This window comes from Schistocerca serialis, chromosome 3 (genome assembly GCF_023864345.2).
Source record: "Schistocerca serialis cubense isolate TAMUIC-IGC-003099 chromosome 3, iqSchSeri2.2, whole genome shotgun sequence".
Classification (NCBI taxonomy): domain Eukaryota; kingdom Metazoa; phylum Arthropoda; class Insecta; order Orthoptera; family Acrididae; genus Schistocerca; species Schistocerca serialis.
In genome coordinates this window covers 213,572,175-213,587,962 of record NC_064640.1, presented here as the reverse complement: position 1 = coordinate 213,587,962, position 15,788 = coordinate 213,572,175, and the positions used below count along the sequence as shown (strand labels likewise).

The following is a 15,788-nucleotide window of genomic DNA, read 5'->3' as shown; positions in this document are numbered from 1 at the left end:
TCCGGCAACTAATGAAATCTGTGAAAGACGATGTAGGCCTCAGAACGCCAGGAATTTACAAGATACCGTGTGGATGTGGGCAGCTCTATATCGACCAGACTGTTCACACTATTGAACAGCGCCGCATAGAACATGAAAGATGTTGCCATCTGCGCTATCCCGAAAAGTGAGCTGTAGCAGAACATGATCTGGAAAACGGACACCGAATTGCATTCGATGAGACGTCTATTATTAAACGGACTAATGGCTTCTGGGATAGCGTGATAAACGAAGCCATAGAGATTAGAATTTCTGACAACACCTTCAGTAGAGACGGTGGATTGCAGCTGAGTACGGCGTGGGATCCGTAGTTGAGGGAGTTGAAGCGGGCCCGGGGGTCGCGCGGCCAAAACATTACCATACATGAAGCAGGACCGAGCACCAGTGACGTCACGAGCGACGGCGTGGCTATATAAGCACGGCAATGACAACTACACGACCGTCCTCCCCCTCCCTCCTCCTGAGCGGCTTCCCCCTCCTACTCCCCCTCCATCTCTTGTGCCTCCATTCAGTGTCTCTGCGCTCCCTCCTGCCCTGTCTTCCCTCTTCCTCTCCCACCCCACGTGTCTCCTGCCTCTTCATGAACCCACTGATGCCCCTCCTCTCTTCATCCCGCCACTTCCCCTGCTGCCCCATGCTGTCCCCTCCTTTTCCATCCTCTCTGCCCTTTCCCTTGGCACGTCCCGCCTGGCAGTTTTATTCTTCGTCATGTGTGCTCCAAGTGGATTTTAAGTGTGTTGTTCCAGAGTGTTTTTACTACTGTGGCCGACTTTTAACGTGTGCATGTCCACTCAGTGTCTTCTCTGAGTTTTGAAGACTCGCCAACTGTGTTTTTTTTTAACTTTCTGGTGACTTTTAACTGTCCTCCAGGAACGTCTCCGTGTTAGTCTATTTTTTACCTCCATTTTCTCCCATTATTCTGTTTTAAGTTCCCCTTTCTCGCCTTATGTATGTAACATTTTATTCTTATTTTAAGTTGTTATGTCACTCGGCTGAAGAGTGGCGGATTGTGCCGCAGACAGCCCTCCCCAGCCCATATGGTGCAGGGAAATGAAATCACAATAAAGAAAAAAAAAACACACGACAGTCATCCACTTGACAATGGTAGAGGAGTTCTCAGCCAGAAGCTCGTGGGCAGTAATTCACTTGACGCGGCTTGAAACCTGAGAATGTTTTATTAGAAGCTGTCTATGTTTTGGTGTTAACAGCAGCCTACACAATGGGGCGGTAATTGTATAGTTTGGCTACTGTTAGTCTCTGACTGATGGTGCGGCATGACATATAATGTTGTAGGGAGTCCACTCCTTGTTCTCGACTCTCAGGTGCGGATGTGAAGCAGTTATGATGTGCTTGGTGCACAACTCGTCTATACTCCCTTGTGGTGTTCACACGTTGTCGACCCTAACTTGGATGATGGGTATGCCTGCCCACACGTTCCTATGCAATCCAACATCGGGCCACTGTAACGTCCAAATGCCCCACAAATCAGGATATTGCATGAGTCAACCAGTCGACCAAATTGGAACCCAAAATCAAGTCACTCCAAACTGTGTCAGGTGCTGGTATCAGTGTCTCACATGAATACACGGCATCTCCGTGTCTTCACAGTGATCACTTAACATTTGACGTAATTCATGCCCCTTTATATACCCTAGCAGGACTAGAAACAACTTTACACATGAATAACATTAATGCACTCTGGTGGCAGTTCTGCCTGTCACAGAGATTACTGCAACTCTGATCACTTACGTACCTGCTGATGGCGTGTAATGTATGACGTTAACCATCATCGCCCAATTTAGTTTTAGTTAACAAATATTTTGTATTTTTGGAAAACTACGTCCTGCCAACACAATTTATGGAAATATGAAGAAATTTGCTTCACTTGTTGCCTAAACATGAAATTTTTGGCCGTTCTCATTTGAGGACGCTGGGCGCTTGGCAGTTGTTTTGTCATTACATTGCTTACCACGAAAAACAAGTGATAAAGAAATTGTTAATAATAAACCCAAAATAACATTTTAAGACTATTACTATTTATTTTACAATAAGTAACATCTGCAAAAGTTTTAACTTAAAATTTCTCCAAAAGTGAAATTTCGTTAAGGCCTGATATGTTATTTGGGAAAGCATTCCATACAGAGAGTAACATTACACTTCGCACAATATGTTCTCGGCTTTCCTTTGCAGTTCTCATACTGGCATCCTCTTTGCTTTTCACACTTCTAGATAACGTGCAGCTTCTGGTCATACCATATACCTGGTACATTACTCCTGGAAGGTGAGAGGAGTTTTGTTGGTCTTCCCTCATCTGATCTGCTTTCAAGACCTTTTTTCTGGTATGTTCTCGCAGTCTGTCTTCTGAATTCTTTCACTGAAACAGAAGTTCCTTCATTGCATCTCTTCAAAGCCAAACATACATTCACAACAGTCATATTTACCATCCTCGCAAATAGGCACCATTACCACTTTTAACCATGCACTGCAATGGTATGTTTCTTTGTTAGCCAGTCGTGAAGATCGACGCCTTCCATGAAATTCTTGTACATATTCAATGCATGTGGTTATGGAATACTAGCCTTTTCTTTTTGGGATCAATTCCAACGTTGGACTTTGACGATAGGAAGTACAGTGTCGAAATTAGTTGCTAGTGTAACACATTTCTTGTCATTCCATTTTGTAATCAAAACTGCCTCCTCTATGTCAAATATGAACTCAAAATATCCCCTTTCTTTCTTCTTCATAATTTTATCTGGTGATTGGTGCACTTCTTGTTCTGCTTTCTCTTATAGTTCCACTTGAATGGAATTCCAGTTCCTTCAGTTGGACGAGCAGGTCATGACTAGTAAAGTAAATGCCAAAAACACTTTGTAACTGTTTGGCTCATTAATAATGGACAACATTTCCAAAACTGTTTTGGAACCCAGTGGTAGATTTGCGTTGTCATCATTCTGATCGTTCCCGCAATAGAGCAAGTAATTTTAACAGTAGCCATCAATACCTCATATGGCTCAAAGTTTACATCCAAAGCGTATGAGCTTCAGTCTCATAAATTGCTTCACAGGGTGATATCCATAGTATCATAATCATTTCATCAACTGTCAAATTATCCTGCAAGACTCCCCATTTTTGATAATTTTTTTACCAGAGCCTCTGCTAATAGTTTTATTCTGAAAGATTTGCCTCTCTTGTTTTCATTGGCCTTTTTGTTATCGTTGAAATATATTACAGATTTGAGCTCAAGATACCTGTTACGACTCATCGTACCATTCACTATTTACACACCTAGATCATCATCTTCAGACCAATAATCTCTTTCATTGGACAATTTATGATAGCCAGTAAAGATCAAGAACCCAACAATTACACGAATTTCATCAGGTTAAACTGAAAGATTTATTTTATTTTTACATTCCCTAGCGTATTTTTCAGTTTCCTCTACAATAATGCTTTTCTTGTGAAAAGAGTTCTTCATAAACCTGTATGGGAGTGAGACCACACACTTTTTCTTTCAGTTCATCCGACATACTAGAAGCTTTCTTCCCTAAGTCAGGAAATGAATATGTCGGAACCTGGTCACATCATTCCAATTACCGGAATCTTTAGAAGAAACATGTGGAATGTCTTCGTTGTCTCTCTCATGCAATATTTCACTAATACCTGCAATATCACCTACATACGCATTTCCTAACAAGTCATACTCAATATTTTCCTCACTGATCTGCTGTTTTTGGTACTTGCATTGTTTAATTCATAAATTTCGGGCGTATTATAGTATTTGAGAGTTGTAGCATCGCGTTTTAGTACCTGAATAGTGTAAAATCGCGTAGTCTCCTTCCGCCGCCGAGCAGTGTGTCAGCAGTGCGCAAGTAGCAGCATTACTGCATTTACTAGGCAATCTTGTATTTTAATAACCGTTTAAATTTTGTGTCGATTTTTTTGCGCTCTCTGTAGATTAGTTCAGACGTTCTTTGCACAACAGTTTTTAGCATGGATAGGGGCTGCAACTGCTGTGCTCGAATGCGGGCTGAGTTGGCATCCCTTCGCTCCCAGCTTCAGGCAGTGTTGGCTTCGGTCACACAGCTTGAGGCTGTTGCCAATGGGCATCACTGTGGGGTTCCGGATGGGGGTTTGTCGGGGACGGCCAGCTCGCCCCACGCATCCCCCGATCGGACTACGACTGTGGTTGCCCGGGATACTGCCCGCATTGAGGCTGATCCCTCCCCTGTGGTAGAGTGGGAGGTCGTCTCAAGGTGTGGCAGGGGGCGAAAGACATTCCGGAGGGCTGAACGGAAGGCCTCTCCAGTTTGTCTGACGAACTGGTTTCAGGCTCTGTCTCAGGCTGATACTGATCTTCGGCCTAACATGGCTGCTTGTCCTGTTCCAGAGGTTGCCCCTCAGTCTGCAAGATCCGGGCGGTCGCAGAGGGTGGGCTTACCGGTAGTTGGGAGCTCCAACGTCAGGCACGTAATGGGGCCCCTTAGGGATAGGGCAGCAAGAGAGGGGAAGAAAACCAATGTGCACTCCGTGTGCATACCGGGGGGAGTCATTCCAGATGTGGAAAGGGTCCTTCCGGATGCCATGAAGGGTACAGGGTGCACCCATCTGCAGGTGGTCGCTCATGTCGGCACCAATGATGTGTGTCGCTATGGATCCGAGGAAATCCTCTCTGGCTTCCGGCGGCTATCTGATTTGGTGAAGACTGCCAGTCTCGCTAGCGGGATGAAAGCAGAGCTCACCATCTGCAGCATCGTCGACAGGACTGACTGCAGACCTTTGGTACAGAACCGAGTGGAGGGTCTGAATCAGAGGCTGAGACGGTTCTGCGACCGTGTGGGCTGCAGATTCCTCGACTTGCGCCATAGGGTGGTGGGGTTTCGGGTTCCGCTGGATAGGTCAGGAGTCCACTACACGCAACAAGCGGCTACACGGGTAGCAGGGGTTGTGTGGCGTGGGCTGGGCGGTTTTTTTAGGTTAGATGGCCTTGGGCAAGTACAGAAAGGGCAACAGCGTCAACGGGTGCAGGGCAAAGTCAGGACATGCGGGGACCTAGCAGTAATCGGTATTGTAATTGTAAACTGTCGAAGCTGCGTTGGTAAAGTACCGGAACTTCAAGCGCTGATAGAAAGCACCGAAGCCGAAATCGTTATAGTTACAGAAAGCTGGTTGAAGCCAGAGATAAATTCTGCCGAAATTTTTACAAAGGTACAGACGGTGTTTAGAAAGGATAGATTGCATGCAACCTGTGATGGAGTGTTCGTCGCTGTTAGTAGTAGTTTATCGTGTAGTGAAATGGAAGTGGATAGTTCCTGTGAATTATTATGGGTGGAGGTTACACTCAACAACCGAGCTAGGTTAATAATTGGCTCCTTTTACCGACCTCCCGACTCAGCAGCATTAGTGGCAGAACAACTGAGAGAAAATTTGGAATACATTTCACATACATTTTCTCAGCATGTTATAGTCTTAGGTGGAGATTTCAATTTACCAGATATAGACTGGGACACTCAGATGTTTAGCACGGGTGGTAGGGACAGAGGATCCAGTGACATTATACTGAGTGCACTATCCGAAAATTACCTCGAGCAATTAAGCAGAGGACCGACTCGTGGAGATAACATCTTGGACCTACTGATAACAAACAGACCCGAACTTTTCGACTCTGTATGTACAGAACAGGGAATCAGTGTTCATAAGGCCGTTGCAGCATCCCTGAATATGGAAGTTAGTAGGAATATAAAAAAAAGGGAGGAGGGTTTATCCGTTTAGCAAGAGTAATAGAAGGCAGATTTCAGACTACCTAACAGATCAAAACGAAAATTTCTGTTCCGACACTGACAATGTTGAGTGTTTATGGAAAAAGTTCAAGGCAATCGTAAAATGCGTTTTAGACAGGTATGTGCCGAGTAAAACTGTGAGGGACGGGAAAAACCCACCATGGTACAACAACAAAGTTAGGAAACTACTGCGAATGCAAAGAGAGCTCCACTCTAAGTTTAAACGCAGCCAAAACCTCTCAGACAAACAGAAGCTAAACGATGTCAAAGTTAGCGTAAGGAGGGCTATGCGTGAAGCGTTCAGTGAATTCGAAAGTAAAATTCTATGTACCGACTTGACAGAAAATCCTAGGAAGTTCTGGTCTTACGTTAAATCAGTAAGTGGCTCGAAACAGCATATCCAGACACTCCGGGATGATGATGGCATTGAAACAGAGGATGACACGCGTAAAGCTGAAATACTAAACACCTTTTTCCAAAGCTGTTTCACAGAGGAAGACCGCACTGCAGTTCCTTCTCTAAATCCTCGCACAAACGAAAAAATGGCTGACATCGAAATAAGTGTCCAAGGAATAGAAAATCAACTGGAATCACTCAACAGAGGAAAGTCCACTGGACCTGACGGGATACCAATTCGATTCTACACAGAGTACGCGAAAGAACTTGCCTCCCTTCTAACAGCCATGTACCGCAAGTCTCTAGAGGAACGGAAGGTTCCAAATGATTGGAAAACAGCACAGGTAGTCCCAGTCTTCAAGAAGGGTCGTCGAGCAGATGCGCAAAACTATAGACCTATATCTCTGACGTCGATCTGTTGTAGAATTTTAGAACATGTTTTTTGCTCGAGTATCATGTCATTTTTGGAAACCCAGAATCTACTATGTAGGAATCAACATGGATTCCGGAAACAGCGATCGTGTGAGACCCAACTCGCTTTATTTGTTCATGAGACCCAGACAATATTAGATACAGGCTCCCAGGTAGATGCTATTTTTCTTGACTTCCGGAAGGGGTTCGATACAGTTCCGCACTGTCGCCTGATAAACAAAGTAAGAGCCTACGGAATATCAGACCAGCTGTGTGGCTGGATTGAAGAGTTTTTAGCAAACAGAACACAGCATGTTGTTATCAATGGAGAGACGTCTACAGACGTTAAAGTAACCTCTGCCGTGCCACAGGGGAGTGTTATGGGACCATTGCTTTTCACAATATATATAAATGACCTAGTAGATAGTGTCGGAGTCCCATGCGGCTTTTCGCGGATGATGCTGTAGTATACAGAGAAGTTGCAGCATTAGAAAATTGTAGCGAAATGCAGGAAGATCTGCAACGGAGAGGCACTTGGTGCAGGGAGTGGCAACTGACCCTTGACATAGACAAATGTAATGTATTGCGAATACATAGAAAGATGGATCCTTTATTGTATGATTATATGATAGCGGAACAAACACTGGTAGCAGTTACTTCTGTAAAATATCTGGGAGTATGCGTGCGGAACGATTTGAAGTGGAATGATCATATAAAATTAATTGTTGGTAAGGCGGGTACCAGATTGAGATTCATTGGGAGAGTCCTTAGAAAATGTAGTCCATCAACAAAGGAGGTGGCTTACAAAACACTCGTTCGACCTATACTTGAGTATTGCTCATCAGTGTGGGATCCGTACCAGATCGGGTTGACGGAGGAGATAGAGAAGATCCAAAGAAGAGCGGCGCGTTTCGTCACAGGGTTATTTGGTAACCGTGATAGCGTTACGGAGATGTTTAACAAACTCAAGTGGCAGACTCTGCAATAGAGGCGCTCTGCATCGCGGTGTAGCTTGCTCGCCAGGTTTCGAGAGGGTGCGTTTCTGGATGAGGTATCGAATATACTGCTTCCCCCTACTTATACCTCCCGAGGAGATCACGAATGTAAAATTAGAGAGATTAGAGCGCGCACGGAGGCTTTCAGACAGTCGTTCTTCCCGCGAACCATACGCGACTGGAACAGGAAAGGGAGGTAATGACAGTGGCACGTAAAGTGCCCTCCGCCACACACCATTGGGTGGCTTGCGGAGTATAAATGTAGATGTAGAGGTAGATCAACATCTGGAGGTGGAACTACTATGTCTGTTTCTGTTTGTTCAGAAAATAAGTATTCTACTGCCTCTTAAATAGTTTTAAAAACATGGTGAGCCATGGCAAAGAAATTTGTAAAAAAAAAAAAAAAATTACCTACCGCGGAAATGCCCAGTGTCCTCAAACGAGGACAGCAGGTTTTCATGCACTGGGACAGAAAATGTAATAAACAGTTTTCGCCTTCATAAGTATCAAACAACATTACAGTATTAAGTTACGCTGCAGCAGAAAATGACAGTGATCCTTATCCTAGATGCAGTCACAAAAATAAAAATAGAAATAACCAGCAGGCTCTGCAAAAACGCTCCTCTCCTCTTAATAGTCTTCAATTGAATAACTGTAGCAGAGAGATAACTATGGTAGCCATTGCTGATAGAGAGGTTACTTTACAACAACAAAAGCCCATTGTTGGTTTGTAGTAGCATACTTTGTAACAATGACGGGAAAATGGACTGTCCCCAATCGAGGACAATCGGTGCTAATAGGTTAAGATTGGCATCCGTCCATGTCTTCTAGGTATTTCACTTTTTTGATCAGGCAGTGCGTTAAGTTGGCTAAAACTGTGTTAATTACTTCGAGTTAGCGCCAGCTGCAGCGGCTCAGCCGATTGCAAGTAGCAATCTTCTATTCGAAAACAAATCTCATAAGTAAAGATCATCGTTTAGGCAGCTTATACCATATTGATGAATCTGATGGTCTCTGGAGTGAACTCAAAACACTCACCCATTTCTGAGTTGAAGAAAATGTGGTCATTTTGATTTTCAAAATGTGACCAGTTGTTTGAAACTTGCCTGCTGACATATGGAGATGAGCGTGGGCGTGAGCGCGCTGCTGTCGGGGGTGGTGCCCAGGAAGCGGATGACGCTGATGGGCTTGCGGCCGCGGAACCACTCCGTAGATGTGAGGCTGGCCGCCTTCGCCAGCAGAGACGTCTTGCCACAGCCTCCTTCTCCGTACAGTACCAGTGGCTTCTCCGAATCCCCAGTCATGTACATCTGGATACGCTCCAGGTCATCTTCTCTCCCATAAAACACCTGAAAATACAGTATACAATGTACAGGGTGGCGCACGAAATGTGTTACCAATTGTTTCTTTCACTATTTACGACGCACATTAGATATCCCGCTGGGATCTCTACATCAGTACCAGCAGAGCTTGGAAAAACAAATGAGTTACGAAATGACGTGTAATTCACGATACTGCCGCTAGGAGACTAGTAAGCAGCAATGGCTGACAATGGAAGACTGACGACACAGCAACAATCGGCAATTGTGTTACTTCTTCATGAAACGAAAAGCCTTGTTGTGATTCAGAGTCGTTTTCGACAACAGTTTAACACACGATGGGTACCTTGCAAGAAGATCCACGGGTTGTACGATAAATTTGTACAGGAAGGAACAGTATTGGAAGCGAAGCGACCTCGGCCTAAGCCTGTTTGTTAACCGGAGAATATTGAAGCGGTACGAGTTGCTGTACAGAGAAGTCCCAGGAAATCGTGTAGAAAGGCAGCAGTGCAACTGGAAATATCCAGACGCTCCGTTCAACGCATTCTTAAAAGTGACCTCCATATGTACCCATACAAGATGACCTGTACACAGAAGCTCACTGAAGAACACAAGCAGCAGAGACTACTGTTTGCTCAGTGGGCGGAGGATAGGGAAGAAACTCTCAACAGCGTTTGATTTTCAGACGAGGCGCATTTTCATTTAGACAGTGTGGTTAACAAACAAAATGTACGCTTTTGGACCACTGAAAACCCACAAGTGCTTCATGAACGACAACATTATGCTCCGAGGATTACAGTGTGGGCAGCAATTTCCAGTCACGGACTTATTGGACCCTTTTTCTTTGAAGAAGGTGTGAACAGCGAGCGTTATTTGAGCATGCTTCGCAATAGCTTCATTCTACAGCTTCTTGCTACTGCCTTGCCCTTCAACACGCAGTGGTTCATGCAAGATGGAGCAAAGCCACATTTGCAAACGCTGTGTTGGAGTTTTTACACGAGCATTTCGACATGCGGATCATTTCACTCAGGTTTCCAGGTCGCTTCAATGACGGACAAAATTGGCCCCCCAATAGTCCAGACCTCAATACATGTGACTCTTTTCTTTGAGAGTACCTAAAGGAAAAAATTTTCCCGAAACGTTCACGTGATTTAATGGAGCTCAGAAGACTTATTCTTCAAGCTTGCAGTGAAATTACGGAAGACATGTGCCATAGGGTAATCACTAACTTCAGTGTTCGTTTGAAGGAAGTTAGGAAACGAAATGGTGGACATATTGAGCATGTGCTGAGTTGGATCAAATCTCCATGGACGGCTCTTCATTGTAGTATATATTACTTTCAGATTGTATTGACAATAAAGTTTATATTCAAAAACAAAATGGTAACACATTCCGTGCGCCACCCTGTATATGGACTGCTCAGTATTTTTATTCTGCTGCAGGTTCGTTATAAGTACTTCCTCTAACGCGAAAACTGGTTATCTTTAAGTTTTTTTTTTATAGTCTTCATTTCGAATGCCATACCTACGGGTGAATATTGTCTTGTGCAGCGTAAAGAGGTCTCTGGTCCGACTCTCGCCTGGAGCACGTCTAATGTCCTTAAATATCTTGTTGGTAAGTGAATCTACAAATGTACGACTCAACATACATGGTGCACAACTTTGCTTCCGGCGTTTGCCGATAGGTGGTGAAAACGGTAAGTAGCGGTCGAAAGAAACAGATCGCTGACGTCAGGCAGTTAGCTTGGACCTCGGTCAACATAACCACATTCAAACATTAGTCGATTTGTGTCTGCATCATAAAGTTGTTCTTGATTGAAAATGTCAGTTTACGAGCCTAATTCTCGTCATTTGCGGGAGGTGTTACTTTTTTGTTTCAGTACGAAGAAAACAGTGGCTGAGTCTCATCGAATGCTCTCGAGTACGTAGGGTAAGGACGCTATTAGTGAAAGAACGTGTCGCGAGTGGTTTCAACGCTTCAAGAAAGGTGGTTTTAACGTCGTAGACCTGCATAGTGGTGAAAGGGAGAATGTTTTCGAAGATGCAGAATTTGAAACATTGCTGAGTGAAGACTCGCATCAAACTGAAGAAGAATTGGCACGATTAGTAAGAATGACACAGCGAGCCATTTCAAAACGTCTCAAGGCTATGGACATGATTCAGAAAGAAGGAACTTAGGTCCCGTGTGAGCTGAAACCAAGAGACGTTGAACGGCGTTTGTGTGTTTGTGAACAGTTGCTTCAGAGGCAAAAACGGAAGGGATTTCTGCATCGCATTGTGACCGGGGACGAAAAATGGGAGCGTTACGATAACTCTAAACGCAAAAAACTTCGACGACCAAACCGAATATTCACCGCTCCAAGATCAGGCTCTGCATTTGGTGGGACCAGCTCGGCGTCGTGTACTATGAGGTGTTAAAACCAAGTGAAACAATCACAGGTGCTCGTTATCGAACGCAATTAATGCGTTTGAGCATATCATTAAAAGACAAACGGTCGCAATACAGCGAGTGCACGATAAAGTGATTTTGCAGCAAGATAACGCTCGACACCACGTTGCAAAAGAGGTCAAAACGTACTTGCAAACGTTAAAATGGGAAGTCCTACCCACCCACCGTGTTCTCCAGACATTGCTCCCTCTGACTGTCACCTGTTTAGATCAGACCTAGCTGACCAACACTTCCGATCTCGAAAGTAAAGTTCCATGTACTGACTTGGCAGAAAATCCTAAGAAATTTTGGTCTTATGTCAAAGCGGTAGGTGGATCAAAACAAAATGTCCAGACACTCTGTGACCAAAATGGTACTGTAACAGAAGATGACAGACTAAAGGCCGAAATACTAAATGTCTTTTTCCAAAGCTGTTTCACAGAGGAAGACTGCACTGTAGTTCCTTCTCTAGATTGTCGCACAGATGACAAAATGGTAGATATCGAAATAGACGACAGAGGGATAGAGAAACAATTAAAATCGCTCAAAAGAGGAAAGGCCGCTGGACCTGATGGGATACCAGTTCGATTTTACACAGAGTACGCGAAGGAACTTGCCCCCCTCCTTGCAGCGGTGTACCGTAGGTCTCTAGAAGAGCTTAGCGTTCCAAAGGATTGGAAAAGGGCACAGGTCATCCCCGTTTTCAACAAGGGACGTCGAACAGATGTGCAGAACTATAGACCTATATCTCTAATGCCGATCAGTTGTAGAATTTTGGAACACGTATTATGTTCGAGTATAATGACTTTTCTGGAGACTAGAAATCTACTCTGTAGGAATCAGCATGGGTTTCGAAAACGACGGTCGTGTGAAACCCAGCTCGCGCTATTCATCCACGAGACTCTGAGGGCCATAGACACGGGTTCACAGGTAGATGCCGTGTTTCTTGACTTCCGCAAGGCGTTCGATACAGTTCCCCACAGTCGTTTAATGAACAAAGTAAGAGCATATGGACTATCAGACCAATTGTGTGATTGGATTGAAGAGTTCCTAGATAACAGAGCGCAGCATGTCATTCTCAATGGAGAGACGTCTTCCGAAGTAAGAGTGATTTCAGGTGTGCCGCAGGGGAGTGTCATAGGACCGTTGCGATTCACAATATACATAAATGACCTTGTGGATGACATCGGAAGTTCACTGAGGCTTTTTGCAGATGATGCTGTGGTGTATCGAGAGGTTGTAACAATGGAAAATTCTGCTGAAATGCAGGAGGATCTGCAGTGAATTGACGCATGGTGCAGGGAATCGCAATTGAATCTCAATGTAGACAAGTGTAATGTGCTGCAAATACATAGAAAGAAAGATCCCTTATCATTTAGCTACAATATAGCAGGTCAGCAACTGAAAACAGTTAATTCCATAAATTATCTGGGAGTACGCATTAGGAGTGATTTAAACTGGAATGATCATATAAAGTTGATCGCCGGTAAAGCAGATGCCAGACTGAGATTCATTGGAAGAATCCTAAGGAAATGCAATCCGAAAACAAAGGAAGTAGGTTACAGTACGCTTGTTCGCCCACTGCTTGAATACTGCTGAGCAGTGTGGGATCCGTACCACATAGGGTTGATAGAAGAGATAGAGAACATCCAACGGAGAGCAGCGCGCTTCGTTACAGGATCATTTAGTAATCGCGAAAGCGTTACGGAGATGATAGATAAACTCCAGTGGAAGACTCTGCAGGAGAGACGCTCAGTAGCTCGGTACGGGCTTTTGTTAAAGTTTCGAGAACATACCTTCACCGAAGAGTCAAGCAGTATATTGCTCCTTCCTACGTATATCTCACGAAGAGAGCATGACGGTAAAATCAGAGAGATTAGAGCCCACACAGAAGCATACCGACAATCCTTCTTTCCACGAACAATACGAGACTGGAATAGAAGGGAGAACCGATAGGGGTACTCAGGGTACCCTCCGCCACACACCGTCAGGTGGCTTGCGGAGTATGGAAAAAAAAGGTCACAAATTGGATCGATTCGTGGATCGCTTCAAAAGATGGACAATTTTTTCGACACGGGATTCGTACACTGCCCGAAAGATGGGAGAAAGTAATGGCCAGCGATGGAAAATACTTTGAATCATACATGTGTAACCAATTTGTTTCATTAAAGCCTCAGATGTTGGGGGAAACAAACGGCGGAAGCAAATTTGTACACCTTGTATGTATGTTGATTCTAAATGATATGTGATATTAAAACAGAAAATCGCTGACTTGAAATCGAATGCAAAGAAGAGGACGTCGATCGCCTTTATACAGGGTTAACCGAACTCCAGCTACAAACTTTCCGAGATTGCTAGGAGTTATTTCCAGCTAATTTTGGTACAAGAGGCCCGTAAATGCATTTCGTTCGATTTCTTATTCCAGTTTATTTTTGCAGCTGTATTGCACAGAAAATACAATACTGTTTGTGAAAATTGCAGTAACAAGAGATATGTGACTACAACCAAATTTATTCCACAGATTAGGGGCACGGCAATGTATTAAAGGGCTATTAAAAAGTTGTCGTTTGAAGGCGTTGCTGCGGCCTTCATGCAACGTAGCGCGACTCCGGTGCGGGTATATAAACATCAACATGTAGGCACGGGATTAGTACAGCGTTCTCGTCTTTCCGACACGTGTGCGGTAAATTCGTAAACGTGAACTACGGTGACGCTATTACCAAGTAAGTCCAGGCAGGACCAACATACTATTATTCTTTTCTTGGCTGCCGAAAGACAAACACCGCTAGACCTCCAACGGAGAATGAAGAGTGAGTGCGATTAAGGCGAAACGTCCGGGAAAACTGCGACAAGGAGTGCCTCTGCATCATAACGCACGTCCTCATATCGCAAATTTCGTAACGCTGAAGTTACGCAAACTCTAGAGGGAGACATTGGAGCATCCGCCCTGTAGTCCTCGTTTCTCTCCACGAGATTATCACGCCTTCGGTCCGCCGGCCGCTGTGGCCGAGCGGTTCTAGGCGCTACAGTCCGGAACCACGCTGCTGCTACGGTCGCAGGTTCGAATCCTGCTTCGGGCATGGATGTGTGTCATGTCCTTAGGTTACTTATGTTTAAGTAGTTCTAAGTCTATGGAGCTGACGACCTCAGATGTTAAGTCACATAGTGCTTAGAGCCATTTGAACCATTTTGAACTTTCGGTCCCTTACAAAAAGCTTTGAAGGGTTGACGATTCCTGTCGGATGAGGATGTGCAGCAGGCGGTTGCGAAATTCTTGACGCAGCAGGGCACTACGTATTACCAAAAGGATACCTTCAACCAGCTGCTTCGGTGGGATGATTTCCTGAATGCTCGCGGCGATTTTGCCTGATAGGCATGGACCATACGGCCATCGAATGGAAACTTTCTAATCGCCCCTTGTACAAATGATTAGAAATTCAGAACCATGCACGCACTTTTACGCTGAGAATTCAGCGCGGTACGAAGACGCCACACCGGCCGGGGTGGACGAGCGGTTCTAGGCGCTACAATCTGGAACTGCGCGACCGCTAAGGTCGCAGGTTCGAATCCCACCTCGGGCATGGATATGTGTGATGTCCTTAGATTAGGTTTAAGTAGTTCTAAGGGACTGATAACCTCAGAAGTTAAGTCCCATAGTGCTCAGAGCCATCTGAACCATTTGATGACGATACGTGTTGCAGTCAGAGCCTCCAGACATCGTAGCATTCAATCAGAGAGCACCTGGATATAGTGATGGGGAACACGCTGCTACACAGTTTGTAAGTGCGTTCACAAGGCAAAGGCAGTGGTTTCATGGAGATCAGAACGAACAAATTGCCGACTGATCACATGGCAGTTGTGTTCAAAGGGTGACAAGTCAGGTGAACGAACAGGCCAGGGGAATATTGGTACCACAGTTCTTCGAAGGAGGGTGGCACATTCCTCACCACATGTGGCCGGGCATTGTTCTGCTGAAATATGACAGGTAGGACTGCCTACAGGAGGGATATTTCATTTCATTTTATTGAATATTTAGAGACCTATTGCCCATTACTTCAAACACAGGTGGTACATTGTAAATTTTTCTTCGCATAACATAACTTTTTCAGTACTGCAAGCAAATATCGTTCGCAGCAATAAAAATCTGAAATAATAATAATGACTTACAAAGAAAAATTAAATTAATTAAGGGAAACTGAGAGTGTTAAATAAGAATATTAGTAATTGTAGAAAATGAAGGAAGTTTACAGATGATAGGAAAGATTAGGGATGAGTTGTAGATTCCTCCATGAACCTTGGACGTTGCTGTTGGTGGGGAGGCTTGCGTGCCTCAGCGATACAGATGGCCGTACCGTAGGTGCAACCACAACGGAGGGGTATCTGTTGAGAAGCCAGACAAACGTGTGGTTCCTGAAGAGGGGCAG

At 44.5% G+C, this 15,788-nt stretch overlaps 1 protein-coding gene across 1 annotated transcript in view; it reads right to left on the bottom strand.

The window, feature by feature from the left end:
* LOC126470752 (NACHT and WD repeat domain-containing protein 2) overlaps nucleotides 1-15,788 on the bottom strand; it is a 312,185-nt gene that overhangs the window by 216,801 nt on the left and 79,596 nt on the right. Inside the window, exon 8 of the mRNA XM_050098758.1 lies at nucleotides 8,725-8,967. Within this exon, the coding sequence (XP_049954715.1) occupies nucleotides 8,725-8,967 (243 nt within the window). The remainder of the gene's footprint in view (nucleotides 1-8,724; nucleotides 8,968-15,788) is intronic.